Source organism: Colossoma macropomum, unplaced genomic scaffold (assembly GCF_904425465.1).
Source record: "Colossoma macropomum unplaced genomic scaffold, Colossoma_macropomum, whole genome shotgun sequence".
NCBI lineage: Eukaryota > Metazoa > Chordata > Actinopteri > Characiformes > Serrasalmidae > Colossoma > Colossoma macropomum.
The window spans coordinates 18519970-18540096 of record NW_023494810.1 but is presented as its reverse complement, the minus strand read 5'-3'; the positions used below and the strand labels follow the sequence as shown (position 1 = coordinate 18540096).

Genomic DNA, 20127 nt, shown 5'->3' with positions numbered 1-20127 from the left:
AATTGTAGTTAGGTCCTGAGGTCAGAACGTCTCCCAAATCACAATCAACCACAACCTGTATAACCACAGGTTGTTTGGGGAGAAAGAGATCTCTGCTGTCAAGAACCAACAAGCTAAAGTACCTACAGTTTGCCAGATGTTAGTAAAATCTTCAGTGGGGCCGTGTTCTATGGTCAGATGAGACCAAAATAGAGGTTTTTGGCAACAAACATCAGAGGTGATTTTGGCATGGACGCACAGATAGACAAGCAGAAAAGCACTTCCACTGTGAAATGTGGTGATGGATCTGTGATGATGTTGGGCTGTTTTTTCCAAAGGCCCTTGACAATTTATTTGTAGACGCTATCACAGACCATAAAGTACAAGCAGAAAAAAAAACAAAACCCGACTGCCTCAGAAAAGAACCTTAAACCGAGCCATAGTTTGGATCTTCCAGCAGGACAATGATCCAAAGCACACTTCAAAATCAACACAAAAATAATTCACTGACCACAGCATTAAGGTTTTGCCATGGCCACCCCAGTCCCCTGACCTAAACCCCATAGAAAACCTGTGGGATGAGCTGAAGAGAAGAGTCCACAGAGTGGACCTTAGAATCTGATGGATCTGGAGAGGTTTGGTATAAAGAAATTGTCTCAAATGCTTTCCCATGTGTTTTCCAGTCTCATTAAACATTATAGGAGAAGACTCAGAGCTGTTTTCTTTGCAAAGGGAGGCTGCACAATTGTGGCACACACAGAGTTGAGAAAAAATATTTGTTTCCTGATAAGATTTAGGTTTTTCAATCACTGTACACAGTTTACATTTTTGTTAATATTTTGATATTAAGGGGTGTGAATATTTGTGAAGGGCACTGTATGTAAATTTGCCCTTGCAGAAATCTGGCTTCATGCAATACTGACTGACATCCGTTGAACGACATCAGACAGGTCAGACAGCACTACTTTATAATAATAATTACAAATAGACATTAAAAATATACTAGGGAGGCTTTTAAAATGACTGTTGTGATCACTGCCCTATTCTCAATCAAAAAAATATATATTGCATGTCAAAATATTTCTATTTAGGATCTGGAAGTGACCCGTAATTCCAGTTTATCCTTTGCATCAAATTAGGGTCAGATTTCACTTGAACGCATGGAAAGCCAGGTGTAAACATCCCCAGGATGCACTGTGATCGGATTATGATTGTATCATTCAAACCGCATTTGGAGGTGGCCAAAGACAGATCTTGACAACATTTCACACAAGTATAAAAATGCTGATTGTTGACTAGCAGGTAAAAGGATAACAAGGAAAGATGGAGTGTAACGCTTAATATTGTACTAACATTGCAATAACGTAATCACACCAAGAAATTTAAGAAAATTGTGCACTTGGTAAAAAAATGTATGATAACCTAATAATGTAATAACCTGCCTGATAATGCAATACATGATCTTGACCATTAATGTAATACTATTTTACCAATAAATACCTTATTACATTATTGCGAATTTATTACATTTTCAGGTTGATCACTTATGACACCATATCACATTATTGAGTTATTATTATATTCATGTTTTTTTTATTCAAATGGATACTGTAGTGTTTCTTTCTGATGATCTAACACTAAATTTATTTCCAGTCTAAAGCTGAAGCTGAGAAAGAAAGCCTAATAAATTAGTGTTCATATGCTGCTATTAAAGTATTAGTCAACTGTACCATGTCTTGTCTGTGCCATCATTTTGATGTACACACAATCAATATTGAAGTGTTCTGTATCATAACAGTATTAGAAGTCTATCACCAGTGCCCTCACTGATTACTGAGAGAAATGTTTTGGTCGGATACATTGCAATACTCTATTAAGCTAAGTTTAAATCATTTTTTCTGATAACAGTACACCAGTTGCATACACTTCATATCTTAAATTTTAAAAAGAGCCTATGCTTTACATTTTCAAGCATGGCCAATGATAGTGATTTCACTATTAATTATTAAAACAACATTTGCAAGGCTATGCATTTAAATTCTGCACTGGTAGGTGAAAAAATAGCCATATGAGAATGAGTGAACATTCTTGGAACAGATTTTATTTACAAACCTCATTTCTGGAAAAGTTGGGTTTTTTGTAAAATGCAATTAAAACAAAAATCTAAAATTTTTTAATTCTCCAAAGAAAATATTTCCACGTATTCACTGACCAACTTATAGTTTGTAAATATCAACTTTAAAAAATTGGGACAGAGGGTACACCATGTTACATCACTTTTCAAGTACGCTTTTTAATCATTTGGGAACTGTGGATGCTAGTTGTTGCAGTTTCACAAGTGAAATTTTTGCCCATTCTTGCTTGATACAAGACTTCAGCTGCTCAATAGTCCATGGTCATTGTTGTCTGATTCTCTTCTTAATGATGCACCATACATTTTCAGTAGGAGACAGATCTGAACTGCAGGCAGGCCATTCAAGCAAATGCACTTTGTGTCTACGAAGCCATGCTGTCATAGCATGTGCAGAATGAGGCCTGGAGGTGTCTTGTAGGCAGCATATGACTTTCTAAAATCCCAATCTATGCCTCCGCATCAATGGTCCCTTCACGCATATGCAGGTCACTCATGCCGTGGGCACTGATGCACCCTCATACCATGGTCTTTTGCACTTTTCATTGATAAAAGTCTGGGCGGTCCCTCTCGTTTTTTGCACTGAGAACTCCTAAAAACATGTTGAAAAGTGTACTCATCTGACCTCAGCAAACATTGTCTTTGACAAATTTTTGACACTGTCTTTGAACCCTCTGAGATGAGCTTTGGCCTAAAGAACTCGGCGGTGTTTCAGCATGAAATTGATATATATCTCCTAGTGAAATAGTGTTTCAAGTTGCATTTCTTGATGCAGTGGCAGACTGTCACTGTGTCATTGTGTTAAGTGATAACAGTTTCTGAAGTACTCCCTAGCCCATGTGGCTATATTTAACACGGCACCATGATGGTTTCTCATGCGATGCCGTCTGAGGGCTTAAATGTCACACACATTGAACAGTGGTTTCTGGCCTTGCCCTACTCCAGATTCCCTGAATCTTTTCACAATATTATGTTCAGTAGTTAACGAAAGACTCTTTGCAATTTTGCATTAAGAAATATTCTTTTTGAACTTTTTAACACTTCTCTTACAAAGTTTATCAAAAGTGGCGAGCCATGGTCTAACTTTGCTTGCAATGACCGAGCCTTTGGTGGATCACCCTTTCAAAACCAAAAATGATTCCCTCATGTGTTACCAATTTACCTGCTTATTGTGGAATGTTTCAAAACTGTGTAACTTGAATATTCTATAAATTTTTAAAATTTTTAAAATTTTTCAAAGTATCTCCCAACTTTTTTGTGTGTGTTGCAGGCATCAAGTTCAAAATGTATTTATACTTAAATATATTTACATAATAATGTAAAAAAGTTGGTCGGCCAAAACATTAACAGTCATTTATTTGTACTTTTGTCAGTTTTGTGAAATGTTAAAGGTTCAAGAGAATTAACAAATCACAGATTCTTGTTTTTCTGACATTTTACCACATGTCCCAACTCTTCCAGCAATGGGGTTTGGAATTTGAACTTTTCATTTCAATACTTCAGCTGACCAGAAATGCTTAACATGCTAAATAAATAAACTCACTTTGTTAATACTTGATCATGACCGATCTACATCTGTCTTACAAAGCATTAATAATAGCATTTCTGCCTCTCATTGAAATACAGTGACTTCTGACTGCCTCAGTTTTTTTGTTGCTGGCAGTGTGCATGCAGGGTTAGTAAGGTTAAGCTGTATTAAAGTGCAGAATATTTAGGAAGATACAGAATACTCTAACTTTGGTACTTGCTGAAGGTGCAGTGACAATATTCTCAAGTTTAATGCATAAACTGTAAAATGTGGATTGAAAACAAACATGGTGTTACATTATCAGTCAAAAAGTCAACTTACAAATATAATACATTCCCAATAATGTAATAAGGTATTACAAATGACTAAATTAAAAATATTATGGTAACACTTTGATAATCTATTGAATGTATTTAGATGTATGCACTGCTGCTACATCATTGATATATTGTTGATATGCTACTGAGAGTCTGCTGAGCATTTCTTTCATCTAAAAGGACCCCTCAAAGTGTCACCCATATTTGCAATAATGTAATATAGTATTACAAACAATTAACTTAAAAATGAAACAAATTCCCAATAATATAAGATATTACATTATTGGTAAAAAATTATATAGAAATAACGGTTAAGACGTAGTATTGCTTTATTAGGAATTTTATTACATTATTGAGTTTAATTACATTTTTTACTAAATTAAGTGTAGAATTTTTTTACATTTCTGGGATTATTACAAAATTGGGAAATTATTACATATTAAGTGCTACATGGAGGATACGTAAGGCAGGAGTTAAGGCACCCCAACCCAGTGCCTTCTTGTACTATGAGCCACTAGAAGTGTCCAAGCCAAGCTTGTTGATTCATTTTGAATTGGGCAAAAAAGCAAACAAAAGATAAATGGAAGCGGCACTTGTGTTGAAGTGCTTTTTAAGCAGGGTAAGTAAAATGGGATCTCATCTGGGCACAATGGGGACTCATTTTAGTGAAAAGTGTAAATAGAATCCAGCCAAAGTATGATGAACACATGTTAATGCAAGCTGTAAACAGACTCTTATATACCTCTCCATTTAATTTTGTAGCTGACCAACATATGTGTTGAAGAAGTTAAGCACAATTGATTCAAATACATATTATTTTCTTATAGCCCCTTACCTATTTTCTTAACGCCACTTTCACTTAAAGGAGTTTACCGTGGTAGAAATGCTTAACATTTAAGTTACTATGGTGCAATTAAGACTAATGTGCTAATTTGTATGGTGCCCACTGTAAACTCATTGGAAAGATGTGAACTGCTTTAATCCTTCTCTTTTGAGAAGGTAGAGACCAGGGTATAGCCAGGGGCAAAGACTTCTGGTTAAACAAAGTGAGACAGTCAGCCACCATCAATGAAGCAGTTAACAGAGAAAACTTCTATCTACACTGTGTAAACAGTTACAGTAAAAATCTACTAAGAGGGAAGTTAGCAATCAGTTGTAAGCACCTGATTGTACTGCACTCAATAATTAGTGTATCTTGCTGGGACAGGATACTTTTCTGAGCAAACAGATGAGTGAATGCTAGTCAAAACCTTAAAATTTGTCTTGTACATTTTGCTTAATGAGAAAGCAGACATTAGTTTTCTACACTAGGACAACATAGTTAAAAGCACCTAAATACATTTCTACATTAATATAGTATTTTGATTTCGTTACATATATGTTATGCTGGGGTGGCACAGAGGAACAATGGGTAGCGCTGTTTCCTCACATGCAGTCAGGCTAATTGAACATGCTAAATGTGTGTGATTGTATGTGTCTGTATGTCTGCCCTGCGATGGACCGTCGATGTATCCAGGGTGTTTCCTTCCTTCTGCCAAAGACCACTGGGATAGGCTCCAGCACCCTCCTCTCCAGCACTCACCCCACTGCTGGAGAGGGGAGTGCTAGATTCAGAAGGATAAGCAGCTTAGATTGTGTGTGTGAGGATATGTTGCGCTCTATGCGGATCACATGACTGAAACTTTGAATGCATATCATAGGTGCTGTTCATCAGTAAAATTGATAAGAAACAAAATTGACAATGTTCTTCACAGAACAAAATGACTTTCAGTTGTTCAGTGGCAAAAACTATAAAAATGTGCTTAACTGGTCAAGAATGTTATGTTGTTTATCTACACAGAATTATGACCACCTTTATCATTTGCCCAGTACCCTTATTTCCACTGCATGTCCCTTCAGTAGTATTTCTCTGTGAGGCTAAGACAAGATGTGTTAACAGTCAAACTAAATTAGTCAGATACTACCATTTGTCGTGTTAACCAATTACTTTTACTAAGTACATGTATGTGTTCTGTGATTCTATCTGAGGCAAATGTGGAAACGTTTGTAATAAAGCCATAACATTATATCAAATAATGACATTATTATTAGACTCATGAGTAAACTGTAGCCAGAGCAGTCTAAATTATTAACTTTTATGTATTAAAATATTAACTTACATGTGATGCAGTGCTGAAAAAAAGTTTATGCATTTTATTTACTTGATTTAAATATATAACCTACATATTTCCTCATGAATAAAAAACATCAACTCAGTTTTGTGTTTAAATTTATTTCTGACAATAATTGCACTGAATAAATTGTTTATTTTTATTATTCTATTTTTTATCCCTAATATGTACACAAAAGAATGTCTTTAACCACCCTTTTATTTTTATCTTTGCCAGGCCAAAAATCAATCACTCCGTCTACGCTCCTTGAGTCTAAGACTCACCTTCTCTCCTTTCTCTCCTCGCTGTCCACGTGGTCCTTGTTCTCCAGGGGGTCCCTGTTTGAGGAAGGGAGAACAATAATGGGTACCAGTAATTGTTAAGTAAAAATTCTGCAGGTATTGTAAACAGCAGTAATAATACAGAATCTCTCAGTTAATACCTACCATTGGACCAGGTGATCCTCTAGGTCCGATGACCTATGAAGAAATATAGACAGAAGTCATGGGATATCACTGTCAGACATTGAAGGTCAAATATCCCACCTCTGCAATGATAATGAAAGCTAACTAACACAGAAACAAACGGTGAACTTAGTCTGGCTGTCCAAGGGTATCACAGTACAAATGCCGTTGGACAATGTTATTATTTCTGGACTTTATAAGTAATCAGGATTTTGCAGTGTAGAAATATTAGAGATTGTTAATAATAACAACTCATGCAAAACAATGGACAGGACAGTGGAGATCTGTAGAATTCTGAAAGCTAAGGTAAAATGTGTTGGGCATCTTTGTTACAAAGAGTGCTCCTAGCTCCTTTGCTGCAAAAAGGAAAAACTTTTTGCAACACCATATCACTCATGTGAAAAAGTAAACATCTCCATAAACTTAATAACTGGTTAACTTAACTTAATAACCACTTTAGCAGCAACAACTGCAACCAAAGATAAATAACTGGAGTTATATTCCTATAACTGGAGACCAGTCTTTCACATTGCTGTGGAGGAATTTTGGCCCATTCCTCTTTGTAGAATTGCTTTAATTGCCTCACACTGGATTTGGCATTAACTGCCCGTTTACAGTCCTGCCATAGCATCTCAGTTGGGTTCAAGTCAGGACTTTGTCTAGGTCCCTCCAAAACCTTAATCTTCTTTCTTTTGAGCCATTTAGAGGTAGACTTGGTCTTGTGCTTCAGTTCATTGCCTTGCTACAGAACCAAATTATGCTTGAGCTTCAGATCACAGGCTGATGACCAGATAACTGGTCCAGACCCTCAAGCAGCAAAGCAACCCCACACAATCACATTACCACCACCATGTTTGACTAATGAATCATGAATGCTGACCTTATTTGAGGCCTGCAGTTCCTTAAATGTACATCACAGTTCTTTTGTCATTGCTGTGCTCTTGGAGAAATTTGGGTAGGCTGGACACTTCTGGGAAAATTCACCACTGTTCCATGTTTTTTCCATTTGGAGACAATGGCTCTCGCTGTTGTTTCTCACTGTTGATTCACCAAGCCTTTAAATGGCTTTGTATTCCTTACCAGAATAATATATTCCAATAACGTAATTCATCAGGTTTTCCACAATTTCTTTTAATTGTGGCATAGTGTGCTGCTTGTTTAGACCTCCTAGTGTATGTCACATTGCAAGAAAGGGTTTATTTATGTTCAAGTAAATATTCAGATTCAACAAGACCAGCAGTAATCAAGCTTAGCTGCGTCTAGTTTAATTGATCCCAATAATAAACTAAATTTGGTTAATTGATTTGGTTGATTGTCCCAGTCTCCTGCTAGGTCATCCCTGGCCACCAGTGGGAGGAAGAGAGCTGCAACTGACTGACTAGGGCTGACTGTTTTCAGCTGTGATGCACTCTAATTCAGGACAGCTCACAGTCAGCTCTCCACTCAGTCTTGGATTAATGCTGCCATGTGCATGTGTCTCTTGGCCTAGCCAGTAACAACTTATACTGCTCTCTCGAGTTCAGTGTCTTTGGACTCCCTAAGCTCTCAGCATAGTATTAAGAAAAGAAGCCAAGTTGGAAAAATTGTGTTTTATTATTAAAACTCACAATATCTCACTACTCACAGGCTGAACCCTGACCTGGGCCACCTCTGTCTGGGAGAACGAGCCTGCCACATGCTCCTCCAGTTTATGGCTGTATATTCAATCATCCAGTCTGTGGAAGGGTGGGTGGTCTTCGCCTCCTTCATATATGGCAGGGCAAGTGTTAAGTGGCAGACTATGCAGAAAAAAGATGAAATGTGGGGGCAACAACGGCTGCTCTTTCGGCGAGGCCTGAGTGACGAAGTTAAAGATGAGCTGGCCACTCAAGAAGCTGCCTCTTACCTTGAGATGCTCAGTTAATAGGCCCTTAAGCTGGATAACTGACTAGAGGAGCACTGTATGGAATGCAAGACCATGCATCTCAGACACAGTGTCCTATCCTCAACTCCTGTGGGTCCTCTATCATTTCCCATTCCTTCTGAGCAAGCCAAGCAGCCCATGTCATTGGGGCATACCAGTCGTTCCTGGCAAGAACGTGACATATGGGAAGGCAAGTGCCGTTTCTTGCTGGTCAGCCAGCCACTTCCAACCTGAAGGCCCCGAACTTAAGGGAAAAGCCAAGGCCCATTGCAGGAAGACAGACGTATGATGGACCCAGACCAGGCTTTTTTTAACTGCTACCCTCTTCTGGGGGTAACAGCATGAGAAACAGCTCCAGGTCTTTATTGACTCCTGGGCAGCAGGCAATTTTATCGATGCCACCTTGGCCAAGACCTAAAATCTGCCACTAGTGAATCTTGAGTTCCCTATACTCATTTCAGCCATCAACGGTCACCCTCTTTGGTCAGGGCCGGTCAACCAGCAGACCTGACCCCTCATCTTACAACTAAGTCAACACATAGAGCAGATTTCACTTCTGCTCACCCAAGCCCCCAAGTTGCAGCTGATCTTTGGGTTCCCCTGGTTGCAGCATTACAGACTCTTGTATGGTGCTGGGTGGTACCCAGTGCTAGGTATACTGGGTGGGGTATGGTCCGGAAGAGTGATGCTGGGTCTCAGCCCAGCACATTGTGGATCCTGAACACATCAGGGCCTTCCAAAAGCATCGTGCAGCAGGTGTGAGAATGTCAGGAGCTTTTGCGCAGGTTGGTATTATAACATCCCAGCCACCATAAAGGCAATGATGTTAACAGATTTCTTTCTTGAAATGTTGTGTTATCTGTTTAGGTGTTGAGTTGCTTACAAATTTGGCATATTTGCTCAGAAATATGTTTGTTTGTCCATTATTGAGATTTATTAAGTTTGATTCTTGAGGTACAAAACATGAGACCAGTTAAATACACTTTAGCTAACTATTCCATCACGAAATTTCTTAAATGCATACAGACATACTATTGTGCAGTACATAGCGAACAGTCTTATCAAGAAATTATGTAAATTATATGATGCTAATGTGTAACATAAAATGATTACTCATTGTTATTAAGATTATACAACACAATTGACTGTTTGCAAAATTATGACTGACATGCTTCTCAGGAAATAATTTCTAAACATTCCTTCCTCCATCAAGCAGAGGAAAAATATCAACAGAACTCTTTAGAACCAACCTGCAGTGAGAATGATAGTGGCAGTCAATTATACAGAATTACTGGATTAATAAATGGTTGAAAGTTGTTTCTGAGAAAAAAAATGCCTGACACAAGCTATCATAATCATCTCAAGAGTGCTGCTGTTGCTATAAAAAGTTTAGGTCAATGTCAAAACTATAAACAGACAGACTAATGCTAGCACTAAAGTAAGATAGTTTTTATACTGTTTTTGCTTGAAATCAATTTAATATGATGTCTAATAATTCTTTGTACAGTATTAAACTGTGCTAAAAGACCTTAAATGTAAGGCAAAGTGTTTTTCCTCACCATCTAGCATTGTTCTGTCTAGCTCCAGTCAAAGATCATATATACGGTAAATTCTCTGCTACAGTTTAAGCTTTGACGTCAGCTCATCTGATGGAGTAGCTTAAAATCTCCATTATATTAGATATGAAAATCTACTGCTTTAATGTTGAGTGACTAAACAATTTCTCTAGTTTGGTTTATATGTAAATATGTATGCCTGCACTAAACATCTTGTTAAGCCAGTTTATTTTTGAATGAAAAATGTTTCAAATGCACACATCTGTGTTCTAAATTGTGTTCTAAATGATATTTTATGTTACTTAACTTCTTATTCTCTTAGCACAAATGTTATGGATGCTATCAGTACCTTTCACTGAAGTTTGATGGATGTAGCAACAATAACTAAGCGAGGCAGAACTTTCTCAGAATTTTGCAGTTAACAGAAGATGAATTACAATTAACAAGGCTTGAAATGCACATCAACCACAATAGGAACTCTACAAAACTCACATCTGTGATGTCTCCTGGCTCACCCTTCTGTCCCTGTTGAAAAAGACACAGGGACCAGAAGTCATGATTTCAAAAAAGAAGACAGAATTTGCATTACATTTCTATTGGTGCTATAGGTTACAAGCTAGTCTTCTTTTCATCCATTTATCTAAACGCTTTAAACTTAGTTTTGCCCATTAACACTTTACCTACCAAAATGTACCCGTTGTAAAATCACAATATCATTGTTTATCATCATACAGTTGCATGACTATTATCTTAGACACAACATATCATACAGCTCTCCCACCATGATGAAAGGTCGTAAGGTAAAATGAGCTTAAGCGTTAATCATAGCCTGCAGCACCACAACGCTCTAAACCTTAGCACAGACACAATAAATCAGCATGGGCTCACCTTAGCACCTGGTGCCCCTGTGGTTTTCATGCAGAAGAAAAAAGAAGATGAAAAAAAAATTGTTAGACAGAGCCCAAAACATCTATGTTGCAGCATTTTCCTATCAGGACATCTATTTCAATATTTGAATAAACACCCCAATCAATCCAAAAAGGTTGGATTATTTTTTTTTACACTTTAAATATTAATTTTGTAATAATTTCATAATCAAGCGTAAAACTGAATGGCTTGCATGTTTTTTAACAACTGAATTATACTGATGTAAGACTAGCTAGAGATCTAGACTAGTATGCTTACTTTTGTAACTATTATTATGACCTAAAATGGCTTGTTATTTCCTTTTCATAGAGCATAATCATGCACAACATAAACCATTAATTTACAAAAAACACTAAGGTGAGAGCAAGCAATTTTGAAAGAATGCCATGTAGTTAAGATAACCTTAACTGTGATATTTTCTTTTATTTTTTGTTTAATATCTTTTTAGCTTACATTTTCACCTCTCACTGATGTTAGGCATGAAGAATACACCTACCCAGTTCAGTCTGAAGAGGGGTAAAAAATGAACGTAAATTTAGATAGTTTGTTCGGAGTAAACTGTAAAGGTTTGCTTGAACCACTGACACTTTGGACCCATGCACACTGACAACAACCAAGAAGATTGGAGAGAAATGGATCAATCACTCCAAAGCAGCCCTGGAGCATTTCAGGAGCTGTCCTGTTGGTTGTAAATGATTAACAATGTTTGCAGCTAGCTCTTTGTGCAGTACTGAGATTTGCACCTCTGAAACCTTGGGTATTATGCTGGGGGCAGACATTCCAAGCACTGCTTCCTCCACTTTCCATCAATCCACTGCCTGTCTCTCAAGAAGGCTGCGTGGACCCTGCTTTATTTAAACCACACAGTTTTCTGAAGTAGCTAGGAGATAACAGTACTGTGATTTATGCTGTTTCTTTTCTTTCCAAAAAAAAACTCATGAGGCATATGATAGTGTGATATCATCATTGTAGCTCAATTTTGAACTAGCCCTAGACTGGTTGGCTGTTTTTGAAAATTCCTCTTAAATATTGCCAAGTTTATTATTCTGATATATGAATCTGATTTGATTGCAGTGAGAACAATGCCATGTGCTTGATTATAGTGATACAAACATCACTGAACTTATTTTCTCTCAAACTTTTTAAGAAACAAAAAATATTCTCATGTCATAAATCAAATCTAATGGTAATGTGGTCTTCTTATAAAGCAAGAAAGTAAGAAGTTGAATTCCATATCCTAATGATGCCAGAACTGCTGTAAAAAACTGTGGAATGTCATGGCTGTCCATTAGATGAAGTTGTAGAACTGTGCTCTGAGACTGCGGGTAAAATGCTAGGCTATGCCTTTTGAAGTGTGCTTTTCCATAATGGTTTCCACATGTGGCCATGATACAGGAACTGGAATGGTATCAAAACAAAAGAAGCCAAAGTGAAGCAGTGTTATGGAAAAAATATCAAGGCAGCATTTTACAAAATGGAGAAGTGCCTTTGTTATTTTTTGTCTTGTTTTCATTTGTTGAACTGTGAGGAAAAAAGCACCAGTAAATTTCTACATAAAAAGAAAGTAAGAGGAAGCATTATGTTCATATTACTGGAGCTTTCTAACCCAATATCAACAACATGAATGACAATGTAATTTATTTATGTAAGTGTGAAATAAATAAATTACAACCACTAGGAGCAGGTTGGTCAGCAGCACAGATGGGGCAACACTCTCCAAATGGAATCTCTGGTTTGGGGCAGTCTCTGAGCTCCTCGCAGATTATCTCATCGCAGAGGACTGTGCCAGTGTCACACACACAAATGCGACATGGCTCAGGTTTCCACACATCCTTATCACTATAGCGCTGACCATCTTGCGTACAGCTACCTGGATCCTCTGTTTGTGGCATTCATGACATATGGAAAAAGAAAAGAATAGTGCAAAAAGAAAGAAATATGTCACAAACAGGTGAAAACAAAGCTTTATTACAGGTATAGATAAAAGTGTTTTTTATTTATTTATTTGAATTAATTTTTTTAATAAGGTAAATTTAAAAAGTGTTGCAGCAGTATATTCTTTGTTAACTTTTGGAACAGAATGGAAATCCAAATATCCAGATAGAAGAAAATAGTAAATAACAACCCATTAGTTAGATTTTACTGAATCTGAAGAAAAATACATTTCAAATTTACACCACAAGATGGCAGCCAAAAATTTACAAACGGGTCCATTTAAAATCTAATTTGATAGAGAAGAATCTCGATCACAACAATACTGCAAGCGTAATCCAACAGTCCTGCATACTTACTTTAATTAACAGTAATGCTTTTGTTCACTCCTTATCTTTATTTTGTTGTATAATTTTTTTTACCATCAAAAAAATTATTAGTTTTTAAACTCATAAGCTTAGTTCAAAGATCAACATGTGTAGTTTTATTCTATTAATCAAAGGAACTCTTCTACATTATATGTTCTTTGTGTGTTAAATCAAAAAGTCCACATTATACGTGGTAAGACTTTCTTTCTGGAATAGTAATCTCTTCTGTGATATAACTGAAAATGCAAATTGGTGGATTACACCCTAACCCTAAAATCTCCCTTATTTCCTGGCCCCTCTTTGTAATTGCTACAAATTTAGTATTTAGCTAGCAACCATGCTTTTCAATTAGGTATTTGGTAGAACAGTGCAGCAGGGGAATAAATTGTGAAAATTCAGTTAGGTAGTGTCAACTGGCAGTTTTACTAGGGAAAAACCAACATGATTATACTTGCTTTTAGGAGAGACTTCAGTTTCAGTACATATTAATTGATCACATACAAGAGTTTGTCTGGTAAATTCTAGGTACCTTGTGGACCCCAGCTGCCATGAATGAAGTCTTTCTGGAGGCTAACGACTGGGTAATTCACATGTTTTTGCCAAGTCTAAATATATGGCATTGGAAGCCACTAGTGTTTAATATGCCAGTTTATATATAGTAATGAAGGGAGAATAGCTTTCATTCACCTAGCTTTAGACTTTCCAATAAAGCAGAAAATTTAATAAGGTATACATCATTCAATGTACCTGCTAAAGTCACTGCACTAATATGTGAAAATACACCACAACACTTCATATTTTCATATATTCTTTGTTTTAAGAAAGTGCTGACCAGTGGCAAGACATTCCCAACAGTCTGGTTTTTAATGCTTTTTGGTTGAGGAGGAAACTGAAGTTGAAAAACTCCTAACTGAACACAGGTGTTTGAGATTTCAAGGTTTCTTTCTGCATTGTGGCAGGTAGCTGAGAAGTCTATCTTTCTCTGCTCAGTCTCTTCTAAAATGTTATTATGATTAAAATGTACAATTCCTGTCTGCTTACGATACCCATTTCTTGATGCAAATGGTTACACTGCCTTTTGAGCCTGCTAGCCATAACTGATACTTGGCAGGTTAACTCCTGCCTTTTTGGGATTTCTTAGCACGCCTGAAATATTTCCCCCAGTAGCTCTTAGGAAAGAATGACTTGCATTATATCCATTGGCCTTTCTGCAATGGTAATCTGAGCTCCCTCTCCCCATCCCCCTTTAGCCCCCACACCGAACCCCAGCCAACACACACACACACACACACATTTTGGGGTTCCATTTCAAAAGTCACACTAAAATGATTAATTCTGAAATCAAGATACAAACATCAAGAAAGAATGTCTTTCTGAACAAAATAATAATTTTCCCTTTTTAGAACATTTTTTCTAGTGACTTTCTCTCTGGACTTTCTCTTTGGACTTTCTTTGAAACTTGAACAATAATGTAAAGGACTTTTAAGAGAATTCTTTATATTCTATCCTAAAATTATCAGATTAAAAATCGGCATAATTTTTATTTCGAAACTAACACAAGCTTTCCATAAAGTGTATTTATGGCTTCAGTATATTTTTTCTTATTGTGACAATTTCTGTGGGCATCCTCCATCTGCTATAACAAGCCTAGATTTGCCCCAGTAGTCTTTCACTGCAAGAATGTTAATGCTTTTCATCAAATGTCTTTGTGCCTAATCGTTTTCTCTTTTCTTCAGCTCTATAATATGCACTTCTATCAGCACTAAATAAAACAAACTAAAAAATACACATAAAGAGAAGCAGAGAAAGACAGAGAGAGAGAGAGAGAGCAGAAGAAGAAGAGGAAGAAAAAGAAGAGTAGGAGGAGGAGGAAAGAAGACATTCTTGGAATTTATAGTGCACCCACAGGTGTCCAGCTAAAGTGCAGATGAGATTCATGAGCCACCTATGTGGCATGGAATTTCTATCCCCTGAACACCCCCTTTCCCCACCCCCACTAAATTATGCCTTCCAAAGTAAAAATTGTCTTATAGACCAACCTCAAAGCCTTACAGTCGATAAGAATACATCTGTACCTAAACAAAAAAGACGCTCTGCTCTGATCAGAACGCTTCTACTTAAAAAAGCAAAGAACACCCTGCGTCTCCTTCCTAGCAAATCGCAAATGTACAAGAAGTTGTTTTTGACTATTTTTACCCAATGATCTTAAAATATAAAACTTTAATGAAACTTTAATTCAGTTAGCATACAACTATTAACGTATACTTTAAACGTCCGGTACGTAAATTGTCGTTTGAACGGCCTGGGCCTAAAAAATAAAACAGAAACGGTTTTGTAAAGAATCGTGGATTAGCGGTTAAAATCAAGAGAAAAGGGCCTTTGCACCAATACAGAAATTAAAACACTTGGTTCAGTCATGTATTTTCAGCTAATATACTGTGACAACGAATATAAAAGAGAGCAAGAGTAAGCAGCAAACTTACGGTCATCCTCTTCTTGACATCTGACAACCGCTAAGTGCACAATATATGTTGCCACACATAACAGTACGATCCTCGATCTCAGAAAGCCTAACATGTCTAAATATCCGACATGGGGGGCTTTTAAGAGATCAGAAGGCAGCACAAATGGAGCAGACGCAGTCCTCTGTTTCTTGTAAGTTTTCCAGCGGGATCTTGTAGAACTGTTAGGAAATCTAGCCGTAGCTTCCTAGCCCTTTGCAGCACCTCGGCACGGACCACTACAGGCCAGACACCGCCACCGTAATTTTATGAACCCACAACTGAACATTCTATGGATCTTCGTATATTCTCAAGTAACAGGCCGACCCCTTACCCCCTGTATCTCTGAAATATGAATCCTATCGCCCTCCCATCCTGTCTTCAACTACCGTTCTCCTGCACTCCACCTACAAAGCGCGACGTGAGATGTTTGACTGCCCCAGTACTTTTCCGGGGATTTAGTTGAATTTAGTTCTTGCCTTTTATGACTGATTTGCATGTATATCTACATATAACCCTTTTCCTCTGCATGTATGTTTACATTTTTCATAAATCATAGGCAGAAGCAAACTTACAGAAGTAGAACAAAATATTTGGTGGGTAAGTAAGGAGCAGCACTCCTTAACTAAATGTGAAATATGAAATGTAAACCATGCAACAATATTTTCCACCATGTCACAAACCAAATAATTATACACCTAATCCCACCTCACATTTTGGGAAACTTGACATTGTTACAGGGGGAGATGACACTAAAATGTGCACTGCGAGTTTTTTGTTTGTTTGTTTGTTTGTTTGTTTGTTTTGTTTTTGAGTAGCCCTGCGATGGACTGGCAACCTGTCCAGGGTGTATCCTGCCTTCCGCCCAATGACAGCTGGGATAGGCTTCAGCACCCCATTGCGACCCAGAAGGATAAGCAGTTTAGAGGATGTGTGTGTGTTTTTGAGTAAGTGGTGAAGTTCTGTTATTCTATTTTGGTGTTTGGTCCTTTTATGCATTAATAATTGTGATGGTTAAATGGTTGATGTTTAAAAGGGTAATAGTTACAGGGGTGGTCATCTTGCAGTGCCCTCTGTCTTTTTTTTTTTATTTTAGTTACATGCCAACCACCGGACTGAATGACGGGGTAACAGCAAATGAAATTTAGACTTAGTTTGGGCTGACACTTTCTGTGCCATACTGATCTGGCCATCTTTTCCATAGGCTGAGTAACTTATTATCTGATCCCTGAGTGAGTTTTAATTTTCACACCGTTAAAAACACACCATGCCGTATCCCAAGTACCTGTTTTTAAAAAAAACATTGTGTATGTATAATGTTAATAAAAGCATAAAGAATTGATTAGTAAGTTCTGTTTGACCTGAATTGATTGAAAACAGTACAAAAACTTCAGTTTCAAATTTGAGTCCTGCAACACGATCCAAAAAAGTTGGGATAGGAGCATGTTTACAACTGTGTTACATCACCTTTAATTTTAACAACACTTATTAATTGGAGACTGAAGACACCAATTAATCCAGTTTTGAACAGTGATTTTTTTGCTATTTGTCTATTACAAGTCTACAGCTGTGCAACCATACAAGGTGTTTGTTGTCATATTTTAAGCTTAATAAAATGTTTTCAATGGGAGAGAGGTATGCACTCTGGAAAGACCAGATTAGCATCCACACTCTCTGACTGCACAGCAATTGCAGTTGTAGCATATGCAATGTGACTTGGTGTCATCATGTTGAAATAAGCATGGGTGTCTTTGAAAAAGGCAGCATAGGTTGCTACAAAATGTGTTCGGTGTTAATGGTGCTTTCACAGATGTGCAAGTTACCCACTAATGCCCACCCCTCATATTATTACAGATGCTGGCTTTTGAACTTTATGCAATCTGGATGGTCCATTTCCTCTTTGGCCCAGAGAACACAGTGTTCATTATTTCCATGAACAATAAAGACATGGTTTCCACTGTGCATAGTACAGCCTTAACTTGCATTTGAGGATGCAGTCACAAACAGTGTTTACTGACAATGGTTTGTCAAAGTATGCTGAGCTCATAAGGTAATGTCCCTCACAAAAACATATTGGTTTTTAAAGCAGTGCTGTCTGAAGAATCAAAGACAAAATATTGATTTTGACCACAGTGCTACCAACTTGATTAGAAATTATCTATCTGATAGACAGCAATGTGTAGCCCTGGGACAAAGTACATCAGAAATACTACCAGTAACAAAGGGGGTCCCTCAAGGATTGATCCGTGGACCAGTATTATATAATATCTACATTAATGACATCGCTGCCTCAATTATTGAACGTGAAAAGGACATTTATATGCTGATGACACCATTCTGTACTGCTCGGCTAACTGTATTGGTGTTCGAGTGGAAAAAACAGCAGCATTCTTTTAATGCTTTACAATGAGTCTTTTACAATCATAAACTTGTCTTAAATGTAGAGAAAAATATATTGATGCTGTTTTCCAGAGTATCTAACATTGATTTTAACACTTTTAATATTACATCTCTGAAGGGATCTAAAAGAGTAATTAGAGTAAAAAGAGTAATATTGAAAGAGTTAGTGAATATAAGTATCTTACAATACGCCTCACAATGCCCATACAATACAGTACAGCTGGTGAACTCTGGCTGTGCGTCGGGAGACGCATTGGTTTCTTTTTATCTAAGAGGCGATTCCAGTGACTGGATTACTCTTCAGGTGCCAAAAGCTTTTACTGACAGCTGGCAACCCATGCATGATCTGGCAAAGTATTCTAGTCGCCCATCAATACCAGGCATCCACACATAAGTATGGGCGAGACTCTTCGTTTTCACCACTGCTAAGTGCCCTTCATGCAGTACATAAAGCACCTTAGAGTGTAACTTTGGAGGTACTACAACTCTTGTTTACCACAGTACACAGCTTTGGCTCACAGAAAGCTGATCACATTGAGAGGAAAATGCTAACAGTGATGTGTCACCATTGATTGGCCATCCCTGCAAGTTTACAGCCTGATCTCATCGCTTGTAACAGGAGATAGCCTCACCTCAGCCCTTTGGAACATGTCAGCTGCCTCAGCTGAGTCTTCTGGAGATGGAGAATTCAGAGGAAGTCCATCTGCATTTCCATGCTGTTGTATGCTTTCCCTGTGAACATATTTGTGGGATAATACCAATTCCATAATGAGACACATCACAGGCAAAATTAAGAGGTAAGTTGGGGTCAAAGTGCATGAGCACATTATCAGATGTCAACAGCAGTTTGGCCTATGGAAAGCACGCTCACACTCTATGGACCGGCGCTATTTGCTTCCTCTTTGCAGCAAACGATTCAAAGGGAACAGACAAGATGAGAGATTCGAAAGGAACAGTTAGGCCCAAGAAGGAATGTAATTGTGTCTGGTTCTGTTGCTTTGGTGCTTTCAGAACTGCAAAATTTTTTCCTTGCATTTTTGCAAGTCAATTTTGTTGATTTTGTGGCCACAGTATTCAATACATTTGCCTTTACTGTTGGAAGGGTTACAATTCTTTTCCCACATACCTGCATGAATCACTTTGCACTTGTGAACATCATACACAGATATCTATTTGCACTACCACACAAATAAAATAGTGCAAGCTTGTCCAATATACAACATTTCTTCCATGAGTACATGGTTATCCTGTATGACCTGGTCAACTCACCTTCCATGTTCCAGACCTTCACAAATGAAGTACTTGAGATATTAAAATGCTGTGTAATTGTGTGCATTGATGACAAACTGACATACAGCGCTGAGAAGAACACAAGCAACATGTCAAGCAAGTCCTTCAACCACTATTAGAGAAGAATTTATGCATGAAGGCTAAAAGAGTGAATTGCATAAAAACCAATCTCATTTCTGGGTTGTATATTAAACAAGGAAAGATTGCACATGAATGATGGCAGAGATGGGGATTTAAGCAGCATGTTGACCTGACTCGCAACAAGACTTGGATGCAAGCTTAACTGACTCATGATTTGACTTGGGCTTGTGCTTAACTGACTCATGATCTCAATGCAGTAAACAAATAAATTCTTTTGTTACCAACCTTACATGTTTGATTTTGCCTTTCAGTTTTACTACAGTCATGCACAGTGTTGGGTTTTAAGGGCACTGCATTATGGGTATTATAGTGCATTGTGCATGTCAGTACTTTGGAAACTGTAGTCAAAATGCTTTCTTTTTTCTTTTCTTTTTTCTTTCTCTTTCACTCTCATGGTTGTGTTTTTGTTTGTTTGCTTGTTTAATAGTAAACTATCTACAATAAGTGAACTATCTACAACAAATGGCAAATACTTCACTGACATTCCAGTCCAAATCACCCCTTTGGAAAAAGGAAAAAAAGCAGCAGGAAAGTTAAACT

General features: G+C 37.5%; 1 protein-coding gene across 2 annotated transcripts in view; it reads right to left on the bottom strand.

Moving 5' to 3' along the window:
* col2a1b (collagen, type II, alpha 1b) overlaps window positions 1–16156 on the bottom strand; it is a 147478-nt gene extending 131322 nt beyond the window's left edge. The window contains exons 1-6 of one of the 2 annotated variants that reach the window (XM_036559043.1): window positions 15739–16156; window positions 12625–12834; window positions 10917–10933; window positions 10521–10553; window positions 6552–6584; window positions 6390–6443 (exon numbers count right to left, since the gene is read on the bottom strand). In XM_036559043.1, the coding sequence (XP_036414936.1) occupies window positions 6390–6443; window positions 6552–6584; window positions 10521–10553; window positions 10917–10933; window positions 12625–12834; window positions 15739–15832 (441 nt within the window). In that variant the 5' untranslated portion in view covers window positions 15833–16156. The remainder of the gene's footprint in view (window positions 1–6389; window positions 6444–6551; window positions 6585–10520; window positions 10554–10916; window positions 10934–12624; window positions 12835–15738) is intronic. The other variant, XM_036559044.1, reaches the window with a different exon arrangement.
* Window positions 16157–20127: the final 3971 nt, after the last annotated feature.